General features: G+C 45.4%; 1 protein-coding gene across 2 annotated transcripts in view; it reads left to right on the top strand.

Moving 5' to 3' along the window:
- The window catches only part of ACSS3 (acyl-CoA synthetase short chain family member 3), a 1,078,787-nt gene that overhangs the window by 821,766 nt on the left and 231,423 nt on the right, over window positions 1-25,598 (top strand). For both annotated transcript variants that reach the window (XM_085652976.1, XM_085652977.1), the window contains one exon: window positions 17,338-17,401. In XM_085652976.1, coding sequence (XP_085509102.1) covers window positions 17,338-17,401 — 64 coding nt within the window. The remainder of the gene's footprint in view (window positions 1-17,337; window positions 17,402-25,598) is intronic.

Below are 25,598 nucleotides of genomic sequence, written 5' to 3'. Positions count from 1 at the left end.
TACCCAGGATAGCCAACATACAAAGTCTGATCAAAACATTTCAAACACAACACTCTCTCCCCGCAAGAGTGTTCATGCAACTCTTAGGCATGATGGCGTCATGCATCTCCATAGTACCCTACGCACGCCTTCAAATGCGTCCCTTACAGGAATGTCTAGCACAACAGTGGAATCAGGCCCACGGACAACTTACCGATCTGGTGTTGGTGCGCTCACTGAAGTGGTGGAACACCATCAACCTGTCCAAAGGGCGACCGTTCTTGGAGCCCCTTCCACAAGTTGTGCTGACCACCGACGCATCTCTCACAGGGTGGGGAACCCACCTCCTTCAACACACCACTCAGGGACGGTGGACCACTCAACAAAAACAGTTCCACATCAATCACCTAGAACTTCTAGCGGTGTTCCTAGCACTGAAATCCTTCCAAGTGCATCTCCAAAACAAAACTGTCCTCATCCGCATGGACAACATGACCACAATGTATTACATACAGAAACAAGGAGGGACACATTCTCTACAACTCTCCCAACTGGCGCAACAAATTTGGAGATGGGCAATTCCCCGGAACATCTACCTGCTAGCAGAACACCTCCCAGGGGTTCAGAACCGGGTGGCCGACCTCTTAAGTCGCCACACACAGCAGATACACGAATGGGAACTACACCCCAAAGTCTTACTCCCATTCTTCCAAAAGTGGGGACAACCAGACATAGACCTGTTCGCCACACCAGAAAACGCAAAATGCCCAACCGTCGCCGCCAGGTACCCACACCCGCAATCAAAGGGCAATGCAATATGGATGAACTGGTCAGGCAGATTTCCGTACGCTTTTCCGCCTCACCCTCTCATTTCATTTGTGGTACGCAAACTGAAACAACAGTCGCTGACACTCATCCAAGTGGCTCCCACTTGGGCACGTCAACCCTGGTTCACCACACTTTTGGAACTATCGCTAGTTCCACATCAAAAACTGCATCTCTCCCCGGATCTCTTAACCCAGAACCATGGAGAAATCAGACACCCAGATCCTCAAACACTGAACTTGGCAATCTGGCTCCTGAAGTCTTAGAGTTCGGGTACCTCAACCTTCCTCCAGACTGTATGAATATCATTAAAGAAGCCAGGAGACCTACTACTAGGGCATGCTATGCTGCAAAATGGAAACGATTTGCCATTTACTGTGCTAACAATGACATACAACCACTGGATGCTGCCATCCAGAACATCATTTGCTATTTATTGCACTTGCAAAGATGCAATTTAGCGTATTCCTCTATACGTCTACATCTTGCGGCATTAGCAGCCTATTTGCAAAATAGACAACACCTGTCCCTCTTTAAGGTACCAGCTATTAAAGCATTTATGGAGGGTCTTAAAAGAATCATTCCCCCAAGGTTACCGCCTTCCCCGGTGTGGAACCTTAATATTGTTCTAACAACGCTCATGGGTCCACCATTTGAACCAATGCACAAATGCGAACTGCAGTTCCTAACATGGAAAGTGGCTTTCCTCATCGCAATCACATCCCTGCGAAGAGTAAGTGAAATACAAGCCTTAACGCTCGAAGAACCCTTCCTACAACTACATCGGAACAAAGTGGTTCTTAGGACGAATCCAAAATTCCTCCCTAAAGTCATTTCCCCTTTCCATCTAAACCAGTCTGTGGAACTGCCAGTCTTCTTCCCTAATCCAGACTCAGTAGCCGAGAGGGCACTTCATACCTTAGATGTTAAAAGAGCCTTGCTCTATTATATCGACAGAACCAAACCTTTTCGGAAAACCAAGCAACTGTTTGTTGCTTTCGCTCCACCACACAAAGGCAACCCCATTTCCAAATCGGGTATCGCCAGATGGATAGTCAAATGTATCCAAATATGTTACCAAAAAGCTAAACGTACTCTTACCGTTCCCCCTAGGGCACACTCCACGCGTAAAATAGGGGCCTCTATGGCATTCTTAGGGAACATCCCCTTAGAAGACATTTGCAAAGCAGCCACATGGTCTACTACACACACCTTCACTAAGCATTACTGTGTTGATGTGCAATCCAAACAACAAGCTTCAGTAGGCCAAGCTGTCCTAAAAACTCTATTCCAAACTGCTGCAACTGGTACAGGTGACCACCGCTAGGGGAGATACTGCTATATAGTCTATCCTTAGTGTGTGATCTGCAGCTCATATGCCTCGAACGGAATATGCTACTTACCAGTATGCATCTGTTCTTGGCATGTAGAGCTGCAGAGCCACACACGCCCACCCGCCTCCCCGGGACCTGTATCTGTTCCAGCATTGTCTTAATTAGACACTACACATGGACATCCTTTCTCTTTACTTCTTACACACTCCATCATTTCCCATCATGGCGAAAAACAATCTGAGGATGGAGTGGATGCCCATGCGCACTGTTGTCCTGGGGAGGAGTCACCAATCTCGTGACCAAAGACTTCTTCTGAAGACAACAACAACCTGCAATCATCCGAGCCCAACACCAGATGGCGATCTTATCCTTAGTGTGTGGCTCTGCAGCTCTACATGCCAAGAACAGATTCATACTGGTAAGTAGCATATTCCTTCCGGACTCTTCAATGAAGTTAATGCTTCTTTTTATAGTTCCTCAACCACAGATGTGGAATACAAAGCAGATGCAGCCAATGCGTTTCACCCTGATTAGGGCTTCATCAGGGCTGCAAACATAACATAAATACAATCAAACATCAACACAATGACAAGACAAACAAATCGTGAAATAAACACAAAATTCACTATACCTGCCAAGATTCTTATCCACTCATGAATGGGGTGATATCATCTCTATTGTTAGATCTTGGTCGTAGGAATTCATATATTCCTTACAAACAATGTTTTCATGAAGTAAAATTTCATTATAAAAAAGTGTCCAGAAGCAAAGGAATCCAAAAAGAAAAAGCAAAAGGAAAAAGAACCACCAACCACCAGACAGAAATCCAAGTAAGAGCCACAAAGGAAAACTAGTGACAGGAAACCAGGCCAGAATAGCCACCAGACAGATACTGCAATCAGAATACCTGACTAATATAACGTAGCTAGAGTAAATCACCATTAGCACAAACAGGTGCATTATTGATACACAAGAGCTATTTACAACAGACCAATAGCCCAACAGAGAATGCTCCTTACCAGTAATAAACTATTGAGTATTATAAGAAAGTCCGTCTATTCGTGGAACATCCGTGAAGGCTAAAAGGAAAAACATAAAGAAGCCATCATCATAATCTAACTAAATTATAAGGGCATAAAAACCCAGTGTCACTAAACACACGTTTCAGAACAAAAAGTACATGTCAGACCTTATCATACCTCAGATTAATGAAGCAAGAATCTCAGATTAGGAAAAACGTGTTCGTCTCCAAGTCTTCCGGTCCATACAAAAATAGCATGTTCACTTTGATAGGTGAAAAATAGCTGTGAGATAAAATTAAAAATATATAAGAAAAATTGAATAATGATAAGGCACGTAAAAAGCGCCAATATCTATGTGAAGTACAATCTCATAGGTGCTAAAGCGTATCACCAACATACAGCTTGCTACCCTAATACAATTTATTAAATAGCCAAACTCACCCAAAATAATAATAAAAGTGGGACCGGCAGACATGATAACCCGTTTCGCGGCTTGTATTCACCCTGTATCTGTACATCTTAATATGCGTGTACTACCAAGCGTACATAAACCAACAGCAGTTGTCTCGTAGTCCCGTTAATGTTGAATAACCGCTACGTAAGTCTCAGAATTGCATAGAGCTTATTCAGTCAAAAGTAACAAACAACTGATAAGCACCATACATAAATACAGGCTCGTACAAGGCTGACGGATAACCGCCAATTCTAAACCGGGAATGCTCAAAAAAGAATTTGAGACCCGTACCGTTGAAAACAAAAAATTCTAGACCGTAAATGCTTAAAAAGGGATTTGAGACTGTACCGCTAAAAAATAAACAAAGTTTAAGACCACGCTCACGCAGCCGCTATAGTTACAATGTCTAATCCGTTCACAAAAATTATCTCAAATTTCGTACTTGTAAAAAAATGTTTAACCCACGCTCACACAAGTCGCTATAATTACCACTGTATCATCTACTCACACAAGTCGTCTCAATTCGGGTTGCACATTGTGCACGAGTCGCAAGATGCGGTATCTGTCCATCCTCTGCGAATAATGGCTAGAGGCAGCCGCAGCGGATCACGTGGCTTTTTAAAAAAAAATTGCCCACCACCCCGGATCACTTGGCTTCTCAAAGCCTATTGTCCGCCGATACGTCGTGTGTTTATGTATTCTGTTATGACCCCGGAAGGCTCCTGCTCCGCAACTAACTTTATTGATGTATACTGTCACTGTTCTCACGTGTGGGCGTTTTGTGCTATAACTAAAAAGTGCCATGGCCCACATCCAACTTTATTCAGTTGTCCTGTGCCAGACACGACCAAGCGTACGGTGATAGTCCCTTACTGAAACCTTCATTTAGTTTCATAAACTTAGTAGAGCAGCGTGAACTTTTGCGAGAAATTAAAATAAAATGCTCATCATTGCAAATAAGAGAAACATGTTGTACGATCTAAATCAAATAAAGTCTTTTCAAAAATAGAGCCTGTTGTCAAACCATCTCGACAGCAATAGAACTATTGTGAAAAGTATATTTCTTTGTTTAAAGGATAAGCTAAAGTTGAACATCACAGGTAGCAGCCGCATGCCAATATAAGATTAGGTAAATGCCAACATACTAAATGCCGCCCCAACATGGAGAGCTTCCTTAATTATGTGACTGCCAAAGCAAAACAGTATGTCAATATAGTCTAATTCTCAATCTGATCAATGTGCACAGTATTTTTTTATTTTTTATTATAAAAACCTTTATTTAACACAAGAAATATGTACAAACATGGGCCTACAACCACAGGGGCCAGCCGCTAGTGTAAAAAAGATTACCAATGACACAAATTACATATCAAGTTCAATAATTAAGACATGGGTGGGTCATACATGAACAGGGTACGAACGTCCCCAATACCCATCAGATCAACAAGAAGGTTTTGTTTTCTGTTTGTTAAAACAAAATAAACAAAATGAAACAAAAACATGGCAGATTCCGCTATCACAAGCATGTGCCCTCATGGGCGGGGGACAGTAACAGTGACGCAATATACTCTACCCCAACTCACGTCGAGGAAATCGGCAGGAAGAAGGCCAACTACCATTCGTATAGTTCAGTAAGAACTGGGAACATCACAGCTAGGGGGACAATGGTATGTCTAAGGTGACCTCCAAGGGGGGGGTGCAAATGTCCCCGCGATAGGAGTTCCACGGGCCCCACATCCTGCTCCATGCCTTAGGTTTGCCTCTAGCCACATACACCGTCTTCTCTCTGAACATACACCAGTCCATATTTTCCTTCCATTTCGACACCGTGGGCGGCCTATGGGAGCCCCACAACTGTGCAATGTCCCTCTTGGCAATCATGTTGCCCAGAGTAACCCAGCGCTCTTGTTCCACCCTGCAATCAGTCGGCTCCCATACATTCAACACACATCGCCGAGCCTCGGGATACAACGCCACCCCCGTCACCTCCTCCATTACTGCATGCACCGCAGCCCAGAAATGCGCCACCATCGGGCACTCCCAGAGAATGTGAAGAAAAGTACCAAGAAGACCACAGCCGCGCCTACACAAACCATCAACGGAATACCCCATATGGAGCAATCGAGGGCCAGTAACATAGACCCTGTGTAGTATCTTCAACTGTACAAATCGAAGGCGAGCCGGTATGGCCACCTCCCTCGGTGAAGCTATAGCGGCGGTCCGATCCTCGTCATCTAGTTCCAGACCATCGGCGATCCAGACCTCTCTCAGATGCGTGAGGAGGTACGCACGAGTGTTAATCATTTTTTTTATAAATCAGGGAGATGGTACTATCAGGGAGATAACCATCGAGTATGCGGTCCTCCAACGGAGAGGATTCAGGGATAGCCCCCGGAGTCGGGAAAGCCAAGCGCAATGCATGGCGAATCTGCGCATAATGAAAGAATTCCCTGTCATGCAGCTTGTACTCCACCTTAAGCTCTTCAAACGTCTTAAAAGCACCCCTCGCCCAAAGATCACTCACCCGAGAAATGCCAATCATATCCCATTTCTCAAAACCCTTCGTCCTCCACAGGCCGCCCAGCCTATCTGAAGCATATAGTGGAGTCGCGCGAGACAGACGGCCCTTCCAGTCAGTAGCGGCAGTGGCACAGTGCCAGGCACGTACAGCTGAGTTCGTGGGACCCGTCAACTTGACACCACCAGACGTGGAATAAAGCGCTCTATTGTAATCTCTGCCTGGCAACAGTAGTTTATCCATCTCGTAGACAGGATTCACAGCCGGTCCGTACGTCCCATGATTCACCGCCACCAGCTGGGACGCCCAGTAGTACCTCCGGATGTCCGGGAGAGCTATGCCCCCATCATACCACGGGAGGGTCAATTTAGCGAGAGCAATCCGCGATCTTCCACCCCAGATCAGCTGTCTCTGTAAACTCTCTACCTCACTAAAATACTGCGCAGGCACCACATCTAACGTATTCTGTAAGGCATACAAGAAACGCGGAAGAGACATCATCTTGAATAAGGCCGAGCGGCGAAAGTGGAAGCTTCCGCCAGCGAGCAACATCGGCCTTCAGCCGTTGGAGCGGGGGCAATAGATTCCGAGCATAACGAACCGCGGGGTTCAATGACATATAGACGCCAAAATATTCGGACACCCACGGGGGAGAAGAGGGGGGATCGCCAACAAGCACATAAACGCAGGATTTCAACCAGTTAATAATGAGCCCAGAATTGCGACCGAAGGAGTTTAACACATCAAATAATACAATCAAGGACCTCCGCGGGGATGTAAGATAGAGCAGAATGTCGTCTGCATAGAGTGACACGCGATCCTCAAAGGTCGGTGTCCATTGAATACCTTTCAAAGAGGGTTCCCACCGCAACCATGCTGCAAGGGGTTCCAACGCGAGAGCAAAAAGAAGTGGGGACAAGGGGCAGCCCTGTCGTGCGCCTCTACCAAGCACAAAGGAGTGAGACACTCTACCGTTCACCACCACCTGCGCCAGCGGATCCTCATATAGCAACTTCACCCATCCGATGAATCCAGGCCCGAAACCAAACTTAGCCAGCGCCGCCCAGAGATAAGACCATTCCAGCGTGTCAAACGCCATTGTGGCGTCCAAAGACGCCAAAATGGTAGGCTCCTGTAAAGAATCCACTCTCGCTAAAGCTCCATGGAGGCGCCGCAAGTTCAGACCGGTGTTACGATGTGGAATGAAACCAGACTGATCCGGATGAACCAGGTCTCCGATAACTTTAATCGGGCGGTTAGCCAACACCTTGGCGAGAATCTTTGGTTTAGCGTTCAGAAGCGATATAGGTCTATATGACGCACAGCGATCGCGTGGCTTTCCCTCTTTATGAATCACCACAATAGTGGCAAGGCGTTGGTCACGGGGAAGGGAGCCGACATCACGGGACGCAATAAACATCTCCCGGAGATACGGCGCCAACTTATCAGGCCGAAGCTTATAAAGTTCGATCGGAAGGCCATTGGGACCAAGAACCTTACCCGAGCGAACAGAGCGAATCGCCAAAGCTATCTCATCACTTGTCAATGCGGCATCCATCAAACCCCTATCCTCGTCAGAGAGACACGGCAACGCGATATCTCGCAGCAGTAGGTGAGAGTCCTCTTCAGGTCTATCAGAGACCCGAGAGTACACCTCACGAAGGTGCTCCGCAAAACAATTCACAATCTCCGCAGGTTCCGTCACACTCACACCATCGGCACGCACAATCACCGGAACCACTCGGTTGGCACTCTCCCTTCTGTCCAGCCACGCAATCAACTTTCCCGCCTTGTCGCCAACATCATACAGGCGTCCCTGTTGTTCGCGGCTCATGTGCTTATGAGCATCAGTAACCAGCGCCCTATAGTCCGACTGCTTAAGGCGGAGGGTATGGAGCTTGTCACGCGTGACACCCTGTCCAAGATCCTCCTCCAACTCAGCTATGTCAGATTCAAGGCGTACCACCTCCTCATTTTTACGTTTCTTGGCTAAAGAAATCAAAGAGAGGGCCTGCCCACGTATGACCATCTTGAAGGCTTCCCATAAGGTTACAGCCGAAGTGACCGACCCCTGATTTTCTGTAAAATAATGGTCCAGTGATTTAACCAAAAGAGCACGAGTTTTGGGGTTTCGCAAATACCAGGGGTCAATCGGCGCCACCCTCCCCGCCGCCCCCAAGGCAACCTCCAGGTGTAAGAACAGTGGGGAGTGATCTGAAATGCCTCGGGCAAGGTGTGTAACTTCCCTAATCATCTGAGCTTGGGCAGCCGGCATCAGCACTTAATCCAGTCTAGATAAAGAGCCGTGGGCACCAGAGTGAAATGTATATTGGGTTAGCCCCGGGTGCAGCGACCTCCAACAGTCCATAAGCCCCATAGTGCTGAGAAAGCCACCCAACCAAGAATGCGCCCCGGGGAGGTCCCTGGGTGGATACCGATCCTCTCTCCCCGACACCACAGAATTGAAATCGCCACCCACAAGCAGGAGGCCCTCCGGGAGTCCAAGTAACAACCGCCCCAAATCGGCAAAGGTGGTAGTTTGCAGCCCAGGGGGGATATAGACAGAGACCAGCAATAAGACCTTCCCCGCCCACCAACGCAACATAGCGTCCCCGCTCATCGTGTATGACGTCATCAACTTCTAGTGGGAGAGAAGCTCTAACCAGAATCCCCACTCCCCTAGAGCCAGAAGTGAAACCAGAGTGAGCGACCAAACGGTAGCCCCTCCTATTCATGGCTTGGCAGGACTGTCCTATTAAATGCGTTTCCTGCAGTAACACTACATCGGGCGAAAGACGCTTCAAGTACTGCAGCACCACCCCCCGCTTCAATCGATCCCCTAACCTGTTGACGTTCCACGTCAACACACCTAATCCCCTACCCCCCATCCCCGATGCAAAGATTCTCCCAGCTACAGCGAGAACACGAAACAGAAAACCAATTGCCTTGTATTAAACTGAAACAACCCCCATCCCACAACTCTACCCCCACCCACCCAACTCCCGTCACACACCCCCCACCCTGCACCCCTGCACAAGACCAATCAGCCCCCCCAACTTGCAGTGTGCCTGTCGCCCCAACATCAAACCTACTCTACGAAAAGAAAAAACCCCTAGGAGGAAGAGTCTCACCAGTTACCCCGCAGCCCCCAAATTTATGTAGGAAAGAGAACACAATACAATAACATCAAACCAAAGTCTGAGGTGAACACGATCCCGTCCAGGAATCAGCACTTGAGCGCTCACAGTCGTCCTTCTGGTCCGCTACCCTCGTCCGCGGTCCGCTCCTCATTATTATGGCGACGTTGCAGAGTGTCCAGCCAGTCCCCAGCCGCCTCGGGCCGATCGAAAAAATAGGTCCGTTCTGCTAATTCAACACGCAACTTGGCCGGGAAGAGCATAGAATACTTTAGGCCCATGTCCCTCAGTCGCCGCTTAACAGACAGAAAGCCCATTCTTTGCTTTTGGACCGATTGTGCGAAGTCTGGATAAAAGCTAATATCCACATTCTCGTACTTCGTCGGGCCATTCACACGGGAGGTCTGCAGAATTGCTTCCCGGTCCCTAAAGTTAAAGATCCTGGCAATGATAGGTCGCGGTGGAGCCCCCGGCTTCGGTTTACCTCCCGGAACTCTGTGGGCCCGTTCAACCATAAAATATTTACTCAGTCCTTTCGGCGCAAGTTTATTCAAAATCAGGTCATCCACAAATAGAGCGGTCGATTCCTCCTCCGATTGCTCCGGCACACCGATGATGCGCACGTTGTTCCGTCGGGCCCTACTTTCAAAATCCTCCAGTCTCTTGACAAAGAGATCGTTGAAGGTACGCAGGTTGTGGACCTCGGTCTGGAGGCCAGACACATCAGTAGTCAGGCTTGAAGTCATGAGATCCAGCGATTTGACCTTCTCATTAGTTTTCGACAAGTCTGCTCTAATCAGGTTGACATCGATCAACACAGTGTCCAGTTTGTGGGCCAAGGAATCAAATTGTTGGCCGACAGCAGCTTTCATGGCATCAATGGCTCCCATGACGTCCTGTAGTGTCAATTCCGTCGAGGAAGACGAGCCTTCCTTGGTCCCGTCTGGAGGTCCACTCGATAAACCGGGGGATCCCTTCTGTGCGTAGCGATCCATGTTGTTAGTTTGAACATAGCCGCCTCTCCGGGTCGCTCTAGACTTTTGCATGTCGTTGTCTGACCGGCCTGTCATTACTCAGCGGGACCGCAAAATCCAGCGCGGCTGTGAGGCGCTGGGATTTCCTTGGGGAGGCCGCACCAGGCAGTGGTTGGCAGTCCCCTCAGGCCAGCGATCGCCGTCCAGTCCAGTTACAGTCCCTCTGCGCACATCCGCTACCGAACTCGCGGAGGAGAATCGAGACCGAAAGTGAAACTAAAGTGGCGAGCCAACTCAAAGATTCAGGCCCGTTGTTGTTCAACTGCAACTCGGGAACAATGCCAACTTGAGTTCGGGCGGCGTCACATTGTTGGCCTCAATCTTGGAAGCCACAGAGGCACAATTCCCGAAGTCCGATCGAAATTCCGAGAACGGGAGCCACCTCAGCATCAGTTCGCCCATGTTACCCCTTCAAGATAACAGGATAGTGGTCAGGATAGACGTGGGAGGCTGCGAGGGTCTCGGGAGCTCTGTGCCTACGCGTCCATCTTGGTTGCGCGCTAGGCTCCTCCCCCAATGTGCACAGTATTAACAAAGAAAACCAAGTTCATCATGCCTGAAATCCAGCCAAGACTCAAATCTATAAACAATACTCAATACAATTAAATCAAACCAATGATAAGGTATAAGTGATAAGCCATCCATCCGTAGAGATTATGACTAGAGATCGAACTGTAATCAGAAAAACAGAAAAGAAAAAAACAAGAAAGAATAAACAGAAAACCCCCAGTGCATGTAGTACCACTGATAACAATCAATGATCATATACTGATGAAATCTTGTGATTATACATGTAAATAACTCATTACAGAACATAAGAAGCAAAAACCTTATCATTATTAAATACTTATCCTAATACAAAATACATACACATTTAATTTTTACAGTAAAGCACACTATTAGGTCCTAAACCAACAATATAAAGCTCATAAGTATTTTCTAAGTGTGCTTCGTATGATAAAATTGCACAATTCAGCGCCACACATATACAGCAAAATATATACATGGAGGAAAGAAGAGAGAGCAAGAAATAAAATAAAAAGAAGAAAAAAGACAAAAAAATGCTTGGGGCCCCCAAAATGGAATAACGACCCCCAACAATCGGCCACAAACTAATCAAAATTGACAAATACACGATTCACATTTCCCAGTAAATAGGTTCTCAAAGCACATCCGGGTTACATTAAAAACAAATCCATGTCCACGACTAACAGTAATTTTAAAAAGACAGATTAGCTCAGATACCAGAGTGTAACAGACAATATCCCGTTATGATCAAAGGATATAGAATTACAATTGAAACAGAAAATGCATTTCATTATCAGAATTAAATCCAGACACCACTACCCTTAATTTGTAAATCCAATGCGCCTCCAACTGTCTGAGGCGTAGCTCTCTGTTTCCCCCCCTTCTATCTTGGGGGACACAGTCAATTGCATGGAACCTGATATTGACTTTAGGGACACCAGATTCACAAACATGGGAGCCCAGCGCATTTGTGCTATCATTGCTCAGGCACTCCCTCCGATGTTCTTGGATACGCACTCGTAGTTGCTTCACTGTGCTCCCAACATAGATCTTGGAACAGTTGCAGACAATCACATAAACTACAAAAGTCGACTGGCAATTTATAAAGTGTTTAACATAATGTACATATTTGTTGTTGTACGAAAAGCATTGAGTTTAATTCATGCCCATATGACAGACGTAATTTCCACACATAAAGAAACCTCTGGGGCGTTTAAGCCAGGTATCGACAACAGTCGGTCTGGTCACCGTATAGCTCGGACATAGTATTTCCCTCAAGCTGTGCGATCTTTTATAGGTAATAGCAGGTTTATCACGTAACAGAGAACCCACTCCTGGTGCCCCTTCAGGATTTTCCAATGTTTGTGTAGAATTTTGAATAGATCCTGGTTTAATACAGAGTGGTTAGTGATGAATGCCAAACCTTCTCTGTCGGGGATTTTTTTTATTGATTTTAGCTTTGAGTGTGTCAATTCTATTAACACATCTGACCCGTCTAATTGCTTGTTTAAGGTCATAATCCCTGTATTCTCACTTTTTGAGACGCTGCAGAGAGCCCTCTGCTTGTTTTTCAAACTGGGTATTGTCACTACAATTTCTTCGAACCCAATCAATTCAACAAAAAGTATGGCACGTTTAGTACTAGAAGAATGAGCACTGTTAAAGTGCAAAGTACTATTGACGGACGTCTCTTTTCTGTACATCGTACTCTGTAATTTGTGATCCTCAACATACAATTCCAGATCCAAAAATTGAATTTTGGTCTTTGACATATTTATGGTGAAGCGCACATTGAATGGATTCTCATTTAGATATTCAAAATATTGAAGCAAGTTGGTTTCAGTGCCTGTCCAGATCATAAAAAACATCATCTATATAGCGCCCCCAGAAAAAGACATCCTTCGTCCTTAGACCAGCATTATCAGACCATACATGAACTTTCTCGAACCATCCCATGAACAAATTCACATAGGAAGGCACGAATTTAGATCCCATAGCTGTGCCCTGTTGTTGGTGATACCAATCCTGGTTAAATAGAAAGAACTTGTTCTTAAGAAGAAATCAATAATTTCCAGAATCATACCATTATGCTCTAAGAAGGTCGCTCTCCTGGTGGAAAAGAAATAGTCAATCTCCATCTGGCCATACTCTTTCCTAATACACGTGTCGAGAGACTCTACATCCATGGTCCCCAACCACATTGAGTCATTCCACTGTAAATCCTCTACCTTGTTTAGTATATGCTTCGTGTCTTGAATATAAGATGGAAGGTTAACCACTAATTGCTGGAGGAATGTGTCGACAAACTCAGACAGATGTTCCGTCAATGAACCATTCCCAGATATTATAGGACGGCAAGGGGGAAATTTTGCTTTTTTATGTATCTTCAGTAGAAGATACAAACATGCAAATCTAAGTTGTGAGATGGTGAGATACTGATATTCAGTCTCAGATAAAAGCCTTATTTATTTCCAGTGTGCAAGACGCATGTTTATCACAGACATTGCTCCAAGGCATGGATTGGACCCCAATTTCTTATAGCAGTTTTCATCGCTAAGTTGTCTGACAGCGTCACATTCATAATCAGACCTATTCATAATAACGACATTACCCCCCTTGTCAGCCTCTCAAATAACAAGGGGGGAATCGTTCCTAAGACTGAATAAAGCTCTTTGTTCAGCAGTAGTAAGATTTTCCATATTTTACTTGCTTCTACCGTCTTACTAGTTTGTCCTCAAGTCTGTACAGATCATTGGTTACCATTTTGCAAAAGACATTGATGCTATGTAAATGTGGTCCTTGTTGTGTAAATTTGCTTTGTAAACGCAAGCCACTATCGAGAGAATAATCTTGGTGAATGTCTGGCTCTTGGGCAATACCTTCCAAAGGTATCTCCATATCACCTTCTAGTGAGAATAGCAAGGAAACATTTTTTAAATGAGCAACTGATACATCAGGAACACTGACTAAATCCATATCCCGTGATGGTATCTAAGATTGATTTAAATGAAAATGACATTTCAGTTTGGCCCTGCTGGAAAATCTTTACACATCAGCATGTAATCCAGAAAACACACCCTTGTTTGCTGCACAAAAACCCAACCCTTTATTCAATACAGACAGTTCAATATCATTCAGTGGTCGGTTTGAAAGATTAATTACAAGATTATCAACATCAGAGCTAGTGACACCCGATCTTGTACATTGTACCCCACTAAGTTGTTCAGTTTCTTTCTCTGATTCCTGGTAAGCACACCAGCGTCTTTTTCTGTTCTTTTGCCACCCACCCTTTCTTGTCTGCCTACGGGCTTTTTCTGTTTGCTGCCAATTCGATATCTTAGTACCTCTTCTAAAAAAGAGGAAGCTGAATTAGTATTAGATTCAATTGCATTGGCAGCAGTTGTGCCCACATCCTCAATAGAGGAGGCATTAGAACTGCTCAGTAGGCTAGACTCACTTCCCAGAATATTGTCAAATTTTTGTGCAAACGTATAAATTCGACCTTGGGATTAGTCTCCTATCATCCCTGGCTATCTTGTTAAGTTTCCTCTGTTTTATTACCCGTTGATGAGCCTGGATTTGTTCTTTAAGAATTGCGTAATTTTTATCAATCGCCTCCCTTAAATTCAACCCTTTTTATTTCTTCCTCCACAATACGCATTTCTTCCCTCAATTTGAGACACTTCCTATCAGAATGTTGGATCAGGATCTTCATCATAACAAAAGAAGAATTTTGTAGATTTTCTTCCCAGTCCTTAAGTTAATCGGGGTCGAGATCATCAAATGTGGAAAATGTTAGAATTCAGAGTCCACAAGGATTTTGTTTATTATCTAGATCCCTCTTGAGAGTTACTCCGTCCCACCACTTTGAAAGCTCCATCTTTTTCAATCTCTCTAGTTTGATACATTTTGTTTTAAGTCCCTCCCCCACTGAGGAAGCAGACATTCCACCTGATCGTTCAGTGTTACCTAAGCTAAATAAGTATTTAGCTAACTCTTCCCTGTCATCCTCAAAATCCATGATTAATTATATAAAGTGTAGGTGTTCTGGCTGCCCTTGATAAAGTATTGGAGAAACACGAAATGGCAGCAAGGGATGATTAACACCGCACTACCTCACCATACACTGAGTGTAAATACAAACAGTCACTGTTGCCACCTCCTAGGTCCACTGCCAATGACCCCACAATTGAAATACAGTAAGAAAGCACAGAGAGGCAACATGAACATCAATGGCACAAATGCTAGAAAAACAAATCTTTCCGGACTCTTCAATGAAATTAATGTTTCTTATAATAGTTCCTCAACCACAGATGTGGAATACAAAGCAGATGCATCCAACGGAGATAAGGATTCTCTTTTGCATGTTATTCCGTTATGGTCTACACCGTAGCCCCAACTACAATATCCCATTAAAAGTGGTGCTAAAGTATCCGTTAGTGACATTTTGACTCAATTGGAATATCAGGGTGTAATTGAGCCCAGTGTCTCATCAATGAATAATCCTCTATTTCTGAAATTTAAACTGGACGGTTCATATCGTATTGTTTTGGACTACAGACACTTGAATAGTCACATTCTTATCTTTGCAATACAGAACAGACATAGTTCAACGTTAGTAAATAATATTGTCCCCAAGAAGTATAAAACCACCTTAGATATTTCTAATAGATTTTTCAGTCACACATTGGCTACGGAAAGTCGTGACTTGCCCTCATTCAGCGCTCTGAGCTGAATCCCCATCTAAAGGGTGTGCATTGTATTATCACTGTATTAGGTTACAAATTCAATTTTGCAAAATCTCATATTGCATTTTTGCCAGTTATTTTCCTTGGTGACGAATTAAACAATGAGGGTAGGGGGTTGGCACCCCACTTTTGGGAGACGTGTGCTCAATTGCAACCTCTGACTACCCTCTAGATGTTACAATCTTTGCTCGGTTTCTTGAATTTTGGCTGAACCTATATTCCAGATCATGCTCAGCGTATCAAACCGCTATACGCAACGATACAACCATCCCTTTCGTCTTCCAGTTGGCTTCCGGAACACACCGCTGTACTGCGCTCCTGCAACTCAATACCTGCGAACTAGAGAAAATACTTCCAATTTGGTCATACAGATCATGCCAGGGTCAATAGGATTCACTTATGTGACTTTTAATGAAGGTGACACGGTTCCCATTTCCTATAAATCGCATTTGTACACTTCGGCAGAGTTCCCTTTTTCGTCTACTGAAAAAATATTAACAGATAGCGATTCTGAAGGAGCGCCCTCTGGCTCAGGGCAAGCGCATTTTGCCGTTTCACTAGTGGCGGCTTTGGAGGCTGTCACAAAGGCGAGTGTACCCAAGTGTAACCTTTTTGTGAAGCGAATCAAGATTTTCTCCTGCAGCCCCCTTTGCATTGTAATGGCCATAAGTTTGTACATGCTGGGCTCCATAACTCCTATCTTCTTGGCATTACCTGGGTCAAAACCATGCGACAGGGGACTGGAAGCACTATTACGTTTCTAACTCTTGCCTCACAGCAACCTTACTAACAAGGTGGTAATTTCAAGAACCAATTTTACCTAGCATATTCTATTCCATCTAAATATTTATATGTTTTCTTTCTTATCAGAGTCTCAGAGAGGATATTTATTTCTGGCGGCATCGCAGAAGTCTAGATGATTAACGGTAGTAAGGTTTATAGTTATCAAAGTTATTTTTCTTTTGTTTCAGTGGCAGATATTTTTCTTTTGTTATTTCTGCTTCGTCTGTTTTGGCGTTAATTGTTTTGGTGAGGGTTCTGTGCTTTGGTTGTTTTGATGAGGGCTTTGTGGTGCAGAGTTTTGGAGCTTTGGCTGTTTCGAAGAGAGCTCTGTGGTGCAGAGTTTGAAGCTTTGGTTGTTTTGATGAGGGCTGTGTGATGCAGAGTTCTGAAGCTTTGGTTGTTTTGATAAGGCCTCTGTGATGCAGAGTTCTAAAGCTTTGGTGGTTTTGATAAGGCCTCTGTGATGCAGAGTTCTGAAGCTTTGGTTGTTTTTATGAGGGCTGTGTGGTGCAAAGTTTGAAGCTTTGGTTGTTTTGATGGGGGCTCTGTGATGCAGAGTTCTGAAGCTTTGGTTGTTTTGATAAGGCCTCTGTGTTGCAGAGTTTGAAGCTTTGGTTGTTTTTATGAGGGCTCTGTGATGCAGAGTTCTGAAGCTTTGGTTGTTTTTATGAGGGCTCTGTGATGCAGAGTTCTGAAGCTTTGGTTGTTTTGATGAGGGCTGTGTGATGCAGAGTGCTGAAGCTGTGGTTCTTTTGAGGAGGGCTCTATGAGGCAGAGTTCTATAGAAGTGAATAAAAAAACATAAAGGTTAGTAAATGAATTACAGAGTCCATAGCTGATCAAATGACGCACACTGGATACATATACGCAGTTCAAGTTCAAAACAGCACACAGCGATCGGTGATGATGCTGCCAATGCATACGTGGTTTTAGCAATGTGTAGTACATTTCTAACATATTCTGTTTCTTTTGCAGTTATGATTTTGGACAACAACAATCAACAAGCGAAACACAACGTTTTAGGAAACATTGTTGTGAAGTAAGTGCATCATTTATCTTTACAAGCAAAATAAGAAACTTTAGCCGATAACACAAAGTTTTCATATATGCTTCCACACGTGAATAGCATGTCCCTTGTTCATCATGCTTCATCATAGTTTCAGTGGTGCAAAGTGCCTAATAAGAAGCATACCAGCATGACCACCAGGTGCAGCGTTTTTGTTTTATTTATTTCTTTTTTATTATTTGCAAAATATTAGATAAACAATAATAAAGAATTAACAAAAGGTACAAATATCTTAAGTCCTGATTTAGGTTTTGGCAGACGGATTAAAGCCAGACAGGGTGACGGAGGACTTTATGTCCGCCACCCTGCCTTTACTATGCGATAAAATTGAGAGATATCCGCAGTCAGTGTTGGGAAAGTTTGACGGACGGCACCAAATTTTGATGGACATCACCATTAATCATGACGGATGGTCATCAAACTTTTCTAACTTTCTTTGTTTCCAAAACAAAATCCCAAACATGAGTTATTTTTAGAAATTTAAAAAGCTATATCCACCACTCTATGGGTGTTTTAACTAGGCCTGGGTGGTAAATTCCGTTCTGAACGCGGAATTACACAAAATTCTGCGTTCCATGATTTCGCATAATTTTTTGCTTGTTTGCGTTCTCAAAATGCGTGTTCGTAAGACATTTCCCCCCGAGCACGCAAACAGCGTTCGCGAACAGGAAAAAAGCATCGCGAACAAGCAATTCCGCGTGTTCGCGGAATTTCTGCGTGTTCGCCGAGATTTTTTACCGTTTCGCGGAGCTTTGCGTAGCATGATGACTACGCAAATTCTGACCACCCCTAGTTTTAACACGCAGTGTGGCAGTTGTATTTTTCCCCCTGTTCCTCACCAAAAGGTTTTACCTTTTGGTGATTGACAGGGGAAAAAAAAAACAGATAACGCCATCTAGCCTAAGTAAGGCAGACAGTGTTAGGTGCTTCCACTGATGGTTACTTTTGCGACAGAGTACTCTCTCTGCTAAATTTTAAATTGGTCTCTTAATCTAGACATGCGTGTGGCCTAAACAAAAGTGAAAATCAGTTGAATTCGCCTCTCAAGTTCATCCGGCCAATTAAAGAAGGGTGTAGAGTCATAAGTTACATATTCAAGTGAGAAATCAGTTTGTTGCTATAGAGAATATATTTTATACTGTACCTCTGGTAATGGTAATGTGTTGTTCCAGTTTGAATACTTAATTAAAGTAGCTCTATAGTTCATATAAAGATGGGACTGTACAATCTTATAGTTTTATGATAATTTGTAGTCAAGCGATAGTCATAGCATAGAAAACGAAATCTTGACCATCAGCACTGTTGCAAATGGGTCTGCCAATTTAGTCCACCAGCTTTTTTTGCTTCTGATCACCTGGTTTTTGGACCCTTTACAGTGGTGAGTCTCACTCACTATAATTTCATGGAAATTGGACTGAACATGTTGACAGCCAGTATCCACTTTTTAGGATAAGGCTGCTGCAGCACAGCTAGGGTAAGGGGCACTTGGCTGGTTACACATGAACAAGTGTGCTCACGTGTGGGCAGACGGTGCACAAGAAAGTATCCTTATATGCAGCTGGGTAGTTGCAAACAGGTAGCCTGCCTGTGGCAGCTTTAACATGTTAATTCATACTATCAAAATAACCAATTTTGACAGGCCTAAACCTTCCTTTTAAATATTAGTAAGTCACCTCTAAGCAGGCCGTAACCCCCACAGGGCAGAGTGTTCCACATGTCTTATAGTGAAGTAGACTAAAATCTATTTTCACAGGTGCAAGGCTGGCTGCTTCCATATGTAAACCCTGAGCTACATTGTTACATTTAATAAATGGCTACATTTGGATTGGTAGCAGCTGACACATAATTCAAAACTCATTTTAATAGTTATTTAAAATCCAATGTAATGATATTGTCGAATTTTGACTACATTTCTAATAACTATTAAGCAAAAGGCAATTTACTATTGTATTGCCTAAAGCCTCTGCAGGCCTTTCTGTAAGAATTCAACTGTCACCTGGCAGCTGGATGGCTTCCCTGAAGTGAGGTATGAATTGCTCCCAGGACAGGAAAAATGGGCTGTGGATGTGGGGAGGCGTTGTCCTTCTCTTGACAGGTTGGCCTAGCGGCTGTGCCCAGTAACTTGATTACCTTTAAAGAGGGATGCCCTGTCACAAGCAGATATAGCCAACACCTGACCCTGCCTCATTCCTTTGTAACCCTAGACAAACACGCACCAGAGCCAGTGGGAGAAGAGCTTCCCCATTACTGGTTAAGAGTGACCACGGGGCGGGGGGCTGCTCAAATTAGCCCCATGACCACATCTCTGGGCAGGCACTGGAACTCTGACCAGGGGAAGAAGGGTTCTGTCATATTGTATTGTCCCAGAATGCTGTGCAGGAGGGGTGGAACAGGGATAGAGTGAAGATGTGGCTTCCTAGGATTGTTAAGGTGTGCCTGGCATCTAGAACATTCCTCTCACACTTATAAACCCCTGCACAAGGAAGGGGAGACGGTGAGCAAGACCCTGGTCCTGGAAGGCAACATCAGCAGAATCATCAGCTGGAAGGAGAAACCACCTGTTGTCCTACAAATATGGATGAAGGACCTTGCCTTCAGTTGACCCCAGGACTACATGGTTCTCTCTCGGGCCAGTGATGCCTGTCCCCTTATGCTCACTGAGTACCAGTTTGGGGAAGAGTTGGACCCCACTGCCCCCCTAAATGCCCTGCAAGACAGCCAGGAGGCTCTGGGGCTTGGGAGTGTGTGCAGGAGGATGTTCTGGTGTCTGGAAGTGGAGGGACTGCACAGGAAGCCCCCATCAGTAGAGGAGAAGATCAGGAAGCAGGGAAGTAGAAGACTGATGCAGGGCACCAGTAAAACTTGCTTCCTGTAAAGTGCACATGTTAGATGCCAGGAGACCGGCTGAAAATGCTACGGGTGGCTAGATCTCTCAACCAGGAGCACAATCAGCCAAAGATTTTAAAAATCAGGCAAGCAGTGCCTGATTTATGTGCCTGGAAAGATTTTACCTTGTAAAGATTGAGAACGGAGTGTGGCCCTCCATCCAATCTTCCTTGCAGTCCCCACAGGATAAGGCAGTGCCCGGGGGTCGACACTTCTTGATAAAATTACTCTCTTTGGGGCGAGAGGTGAGCGTCGTGCCCCCTCCCAGTACTTAGTTTCTGTCCCCTGGAACCCCCATCTCCCCGGGGGCTGATGGAACAGGCCAACCAGGGACCCTATCGCCCGGCTACGAAGGAGGCTGCTTGGGTGTGTTGCCTAACGCTTACCCCTGTCTGTGCCACAGGCCACACTGATGTTCCTACTCCCAGACCGGCTCCCACCGTGGGCAGTGGAATTTACAAGGCTCTTATGCGGGCAGGAGCAAAAGGTGAAGCTTGCTCCAGCTACAACCAGAGCACCCTGGAAACTGGCAGCTCCCGCATGGGCATAGGTGCTGCACGCAGGCAGCTTGGGGTAATCCTGTAGCCTCCTAATATGAATAGAGGCGTTGGGGTGCTGTGGGTGGGACTGGGACACCAACAACCTAAAACTAAAAGAGCCTTACCACTGCAGCACAAAGCTGCAAAGAAGAAACACCATAGCAAAACTGCTCATCACCTATTCATGGTTTCCGGTGAAGAGAGCCCCCATAATGCTTGCAAAGGGCATTTTTGCATATTTTCTTGCATTTGTGGAGCCCATTGTTAGACCTGACATCCTTGGCGTAGTTTTCCCCCTAACCTTTTCCCGTGAAACCTCCTGTTTTTGCTGACTTTGTTTTTGCTGGACTTAGGACTCTGCTCACCTTACCACTGCTAACCAGTGCTAAAGTGCTTGTACTCTCGCCTTAAAACATGTTCGATTTGGCTTATACCCAATTGGCATATTTAATGTACTTGTAAGTGCCTAGTATAGTGGCACTACATGAGCTCGGGCCTGTAAATTAAATGCTACTGGTAGGCCTGCAGCCCTTGTTATACCACCCACTTAAGTAGTGCTTTAAACGTGTCTCAGGCCTGCCTTTGCAGCCTTTGTCTATGCAGTTTTAAACTGCAGTTTTTACCCTGCAAAGTAAACCTTTTGCCGGGCCCAACCCTTCCCTTTTAATTTATGTACATCACCCCTAGGGGAGGCCATGGACACACAAGAGGGCATGGTACAATGTATTTTAAAAAGTACGCCATGTACTTTTAAATGTTACATGTCCTGGTAGTGAAAAACTCTTACATTCATTTTTCACTACTGCAAGGCATACCTCTCCCATAGGTTAACACAGGAGTTACCTTATTACATTTTATAAGTGTCATTTGCAAATGGGAACAGGTAACTAGTTGATGTTTGGTGTCTCTAGAACTGTAATTTAAAATCATAACTTATGGTGAAGTTGGATTTTAAATAACTCTAGAAAGGCCACTTTTAGAAGGTTGGCACTCTTGTCAGCCATTCTCTGGGTCACATGACTGGGTGTGGGTGACAGTTGGGCTTTGTGTATTCCTCGTAGACAGCCACACAAAATGAGGAGCTTATGTGTGACTGGATGGGCAATCAGTGGCAGGATGGGAGAGAGGAGCTGCACCCAGCCCCACTTAAACATGAATATGCTGTGTCCTGTCTCTAAACAAAGGGCTGCATACCCACTGTGGTTAGTCCGGAGCCAGGACCAAATAAGCATGGCACCTGCGCACTTTAAACGCATGCTTCTAGAAGCTTCTCCCCACTTCAGAGGCACAACTGGGTATAAATACTTGATCTCAGACACCAACTCTTCGGCACACTTCTGGACCTGTGGACACTCTGCCATGAAGAAGGACTGCTGTGCTGCTGAAGGGACTGACACTCTACTGGAATGCAGCTTTGAAGGCCTGCTAAACTGCCGTGCTGACCTTCTACCTGGGTCACTCTGAGTTAATAAGGGGGAAGAGCTGTCACCTACCACACTTGCACATCACAAAGGTGCTGTCTGAGCACTCTCACAAAGGGATTGTCATTAGTTTATTGTGACCCCAGACAAGCTGGAGCCATGACGAGGGAGGCAGGGGATGCTTGACACCTTGGGGGTGGAAACCTATTGTAAGTTCCTCCACTTCAAAGTGGGACCCAGGTATAAATGTTGGACCTCAGACACCAACTCTTCAGTACACTTCTGGACCTATGAACTGCCAAGGAGAAGAACTGCTGAAAGGAATGCCACTCTGCTGGACTGCCTCTCTGAAGGACTGCTGCCCTGCTATGCTGACCTTTTGCCTTCTGCATGCTGCCATCTTGCCTGGGTGAGAACGACTGGACCTGTATCTTTCAAACCCAGTACCCAGAGTGACTCCAAGGGATAGCCTGCTGGCCTCCCGATCTGAAGTCTCAGGGACACAAAAGGCTTCCAACAAAGTTGCACCTGCACCTGGACTCTGCCATCTGTTAGTTCTACCCTGTCAAGTGGTGCTATCCCAGTCCTGGACACTTTGTAGTGGGCTTAAGGTGGTCTGCCAGCCTCTGGATCCAGCGGAACCAACACATCTCCTCTTCTGTGCGGCGCAACCCTGGGCAGAACTGCTGCATTTCTGCTGCTGCGTGGATTAGACCCCTTGGGAATCCCGCATCGCTACAACAACCATTCGGAACCACAACTGCCCAACGCATCCGTGGCACAGGCCCGCATCTCCCTCTTTGAGGGCAGTCTTGATGACGATGCCGGACTCCTCATCGCAGTCTCACAGCTTTTCAGGACTGATGCAGCACCCCGACTGCGCACCACATCCTCGACTCTGTACTTCGCATCAGAAGCCCTGTCGACTCGATCCTCAACAATTACGCAGGCCCTTGCCCAAACTGCCAGTGCAGATCCTCCCTGAACCTGAACACAAGCTACCTAGGTCTGGTTTCACCCTAGTTAGGACTCTTTGGCCAACTATAGCTTGGTTTCAGTGGCACAGTGAGCCCGGGCCCCATGTCTAGGCATAACCACAAAAAGGAGCTGGAGGGGCAGAGAACAGGTCATCCCCCACTCAGAAGTCTGTATACAGTAAAGGACCTGTTCACACAGTGAGCATTTAGTTCATATAGCCATTGCAGTTGTCATCTAATTTAGACAGACTGTAGAGCAAGTGATAATGTCATCTTTGCTGCTTGTAGGTATGGCTCACTAATCAAAGGGAAACAAAGGTTATTCAAACGAGATAAGAAGAAGGCTGTCTTTTTATCCAACAATAATATCTACAGACACCCACATGTGGAAAAAAGTGTAAGGAAGGAGTGATGGCGCCTCACGGTAGCAACACCACAGAGGATAAAGCAGGAAAGTACTCGCCTGCTACCTCAAGATCTCATCATCAGCTGCCACCACCCCGCAGGAAGAAAATGTGTGTGAGAGAGTGTAAACAAGAGACTGGGTAATGACCCAAAACGCAAAGTGCTAGGGTGTGTAACAGGAAGATGAAAAAAGCTGTGCAGAGAACCGTGCACCGTAATAGACCCCACAGTGTATATGCACAAATTTGAGTTGGTTCACACTGGCTTTATACTTTTTATTCTATGCTGTGTGACCACTCATATATAAAAAATGCCGACATGTTTCATTGCCATTTGGAAAAACTCACGGCAACTTCTTCAGGGCGTGGGGTATTATCATTTCACCCTTTAGCCTTGCTTGATCAATTAAAAACAGTTCTGTTGGAAGAAAAAGACAGACAAACAACACATAACAAAAATAGTTGGCGTCCGGTTCATAAAGACCTAATGCTGTATATACAACGTTCCCAACTGAATATACCCCACAGTGTTTACCGGGATATTGCCCATCATGGGCATACCTTTACCCTCGGGCTTTTGTATATGTGGCGGCAATCACTTGTTCAAGGCTCATCCCCTCGACTCCTATCGTGAGTCTGTAATACACAATGGAAGACATGAATTAAAAGGTCTGAATTAAAAGGTTTTTAGGAGAAACGGGTATCGGGTTTCTGCCACTCCCCGTAACATGGAATGCTATCTCTCTTGTATCCCAGTCGTGATGCATATCTGTTTCGCTGCTGTGTAGCTCCTCAAGTGTAACTACTGTTTTACGGGTGACAGGGGGGCCGGTATTGTATCAAAAGAACTTCTCGTGTCGAGTCCTGCCCACCGCATGGAGTATTGTCCCTCCTATGTCCCAATCATAATATATCTCTCAGTCCCTGTTGAATAGCTCCTAAAAAGTGTGCCTACAGGTGGTTGGGGGAGCCGGTCTCGTACCAAAAATTCCCTCTCATATCAGGTCAAGACATGCCCATTTTGAGAACCCCTGGCTGAGCCTGGGGTTCAGAGGAAACTGGGTTATATAATACAGGTGCCCCTTTTCTGCAGCGTGCCCTGCTCTCAAAAACAATACACTACTTTTACAGAAACGTATGTCAGGACTCGCCGATATTGCGTCCGTGTCCGGCATTCACTCAGCACTGCAACGACGCAGCTGCTGTCTGCCGAGAATAAAAGCGTGATCTCGCAGATCACGTGACCACGCTGTAGTGATCCCACTCATCTCAGGCCATTCACGTATTGGCTTTGCCGCCGGAACGCGCCATCTTGGAATGGTGAATTCCTCAATAGAATCTGTAATGTATTGGATTTCCTTCATATGCAGGGCAATCTACATATCAGCATGCGCGAGCGTACCAACACACAGATATTCTGCTTACGACAGATGGCTTAAGTCGTATGTGATGTGGGGTAAATACTTGTACCCGACAATGTTACAATTAACGTTGCCAATGGTTCTGGGTGCCCCCAAGTATTCCGCTGTATGGTCCTTATTTGTCAAAATCGTGCGACAATAGATATTAAAGCACTTCCATGCCTCACCCTCTCTCGGGGGTGGGCTCTGACACTTGGACTCTCTGATCCTAAAGCCGTATCCCTGAACCTAGGGGGATGCACTCTTTAAGTTGACTTAACATTTGGTCATAGTTGTATGGTGTTTCTGACTTCTTTAGGGCCTCGCAGTTTCATGCAGTAACCCCTACAGCTGAACTCTTATCAACAAAGGGGGGAAGAGAATAAGTGATGAATGGATTATGTATAGACCTTATTCCACTCAATGGAATCATTCAATCCAGTTTGGTCTGCACCTTCCTGGTAAATCCAGCGGGCTTCCTTACTGCTCAGTCTGGATTCCATGTTGAACTGGTCCCCCATCACTCTTTCTAATACTACCCAA

The sequence above is a fragment of the Triturus cristatus genome, chromosome 4_1, assembly GCF_964204655.1.
Source record: "Triturus cristatus chromosome 4_1, aTriCri1.1, whole genome shotgun sequence".
NCBI classification, from domain to species: domain Eukaryota; kingdom Metazoa; phylum Chordata; class Amphibia; order Caudata; family Salamandridae; genus Triturus; species Triturus cristatus.
Note: the sequence above shows the minus strand (reverse complement) of the source record. Positions and strands in the feature narration are given on the sequence as shown.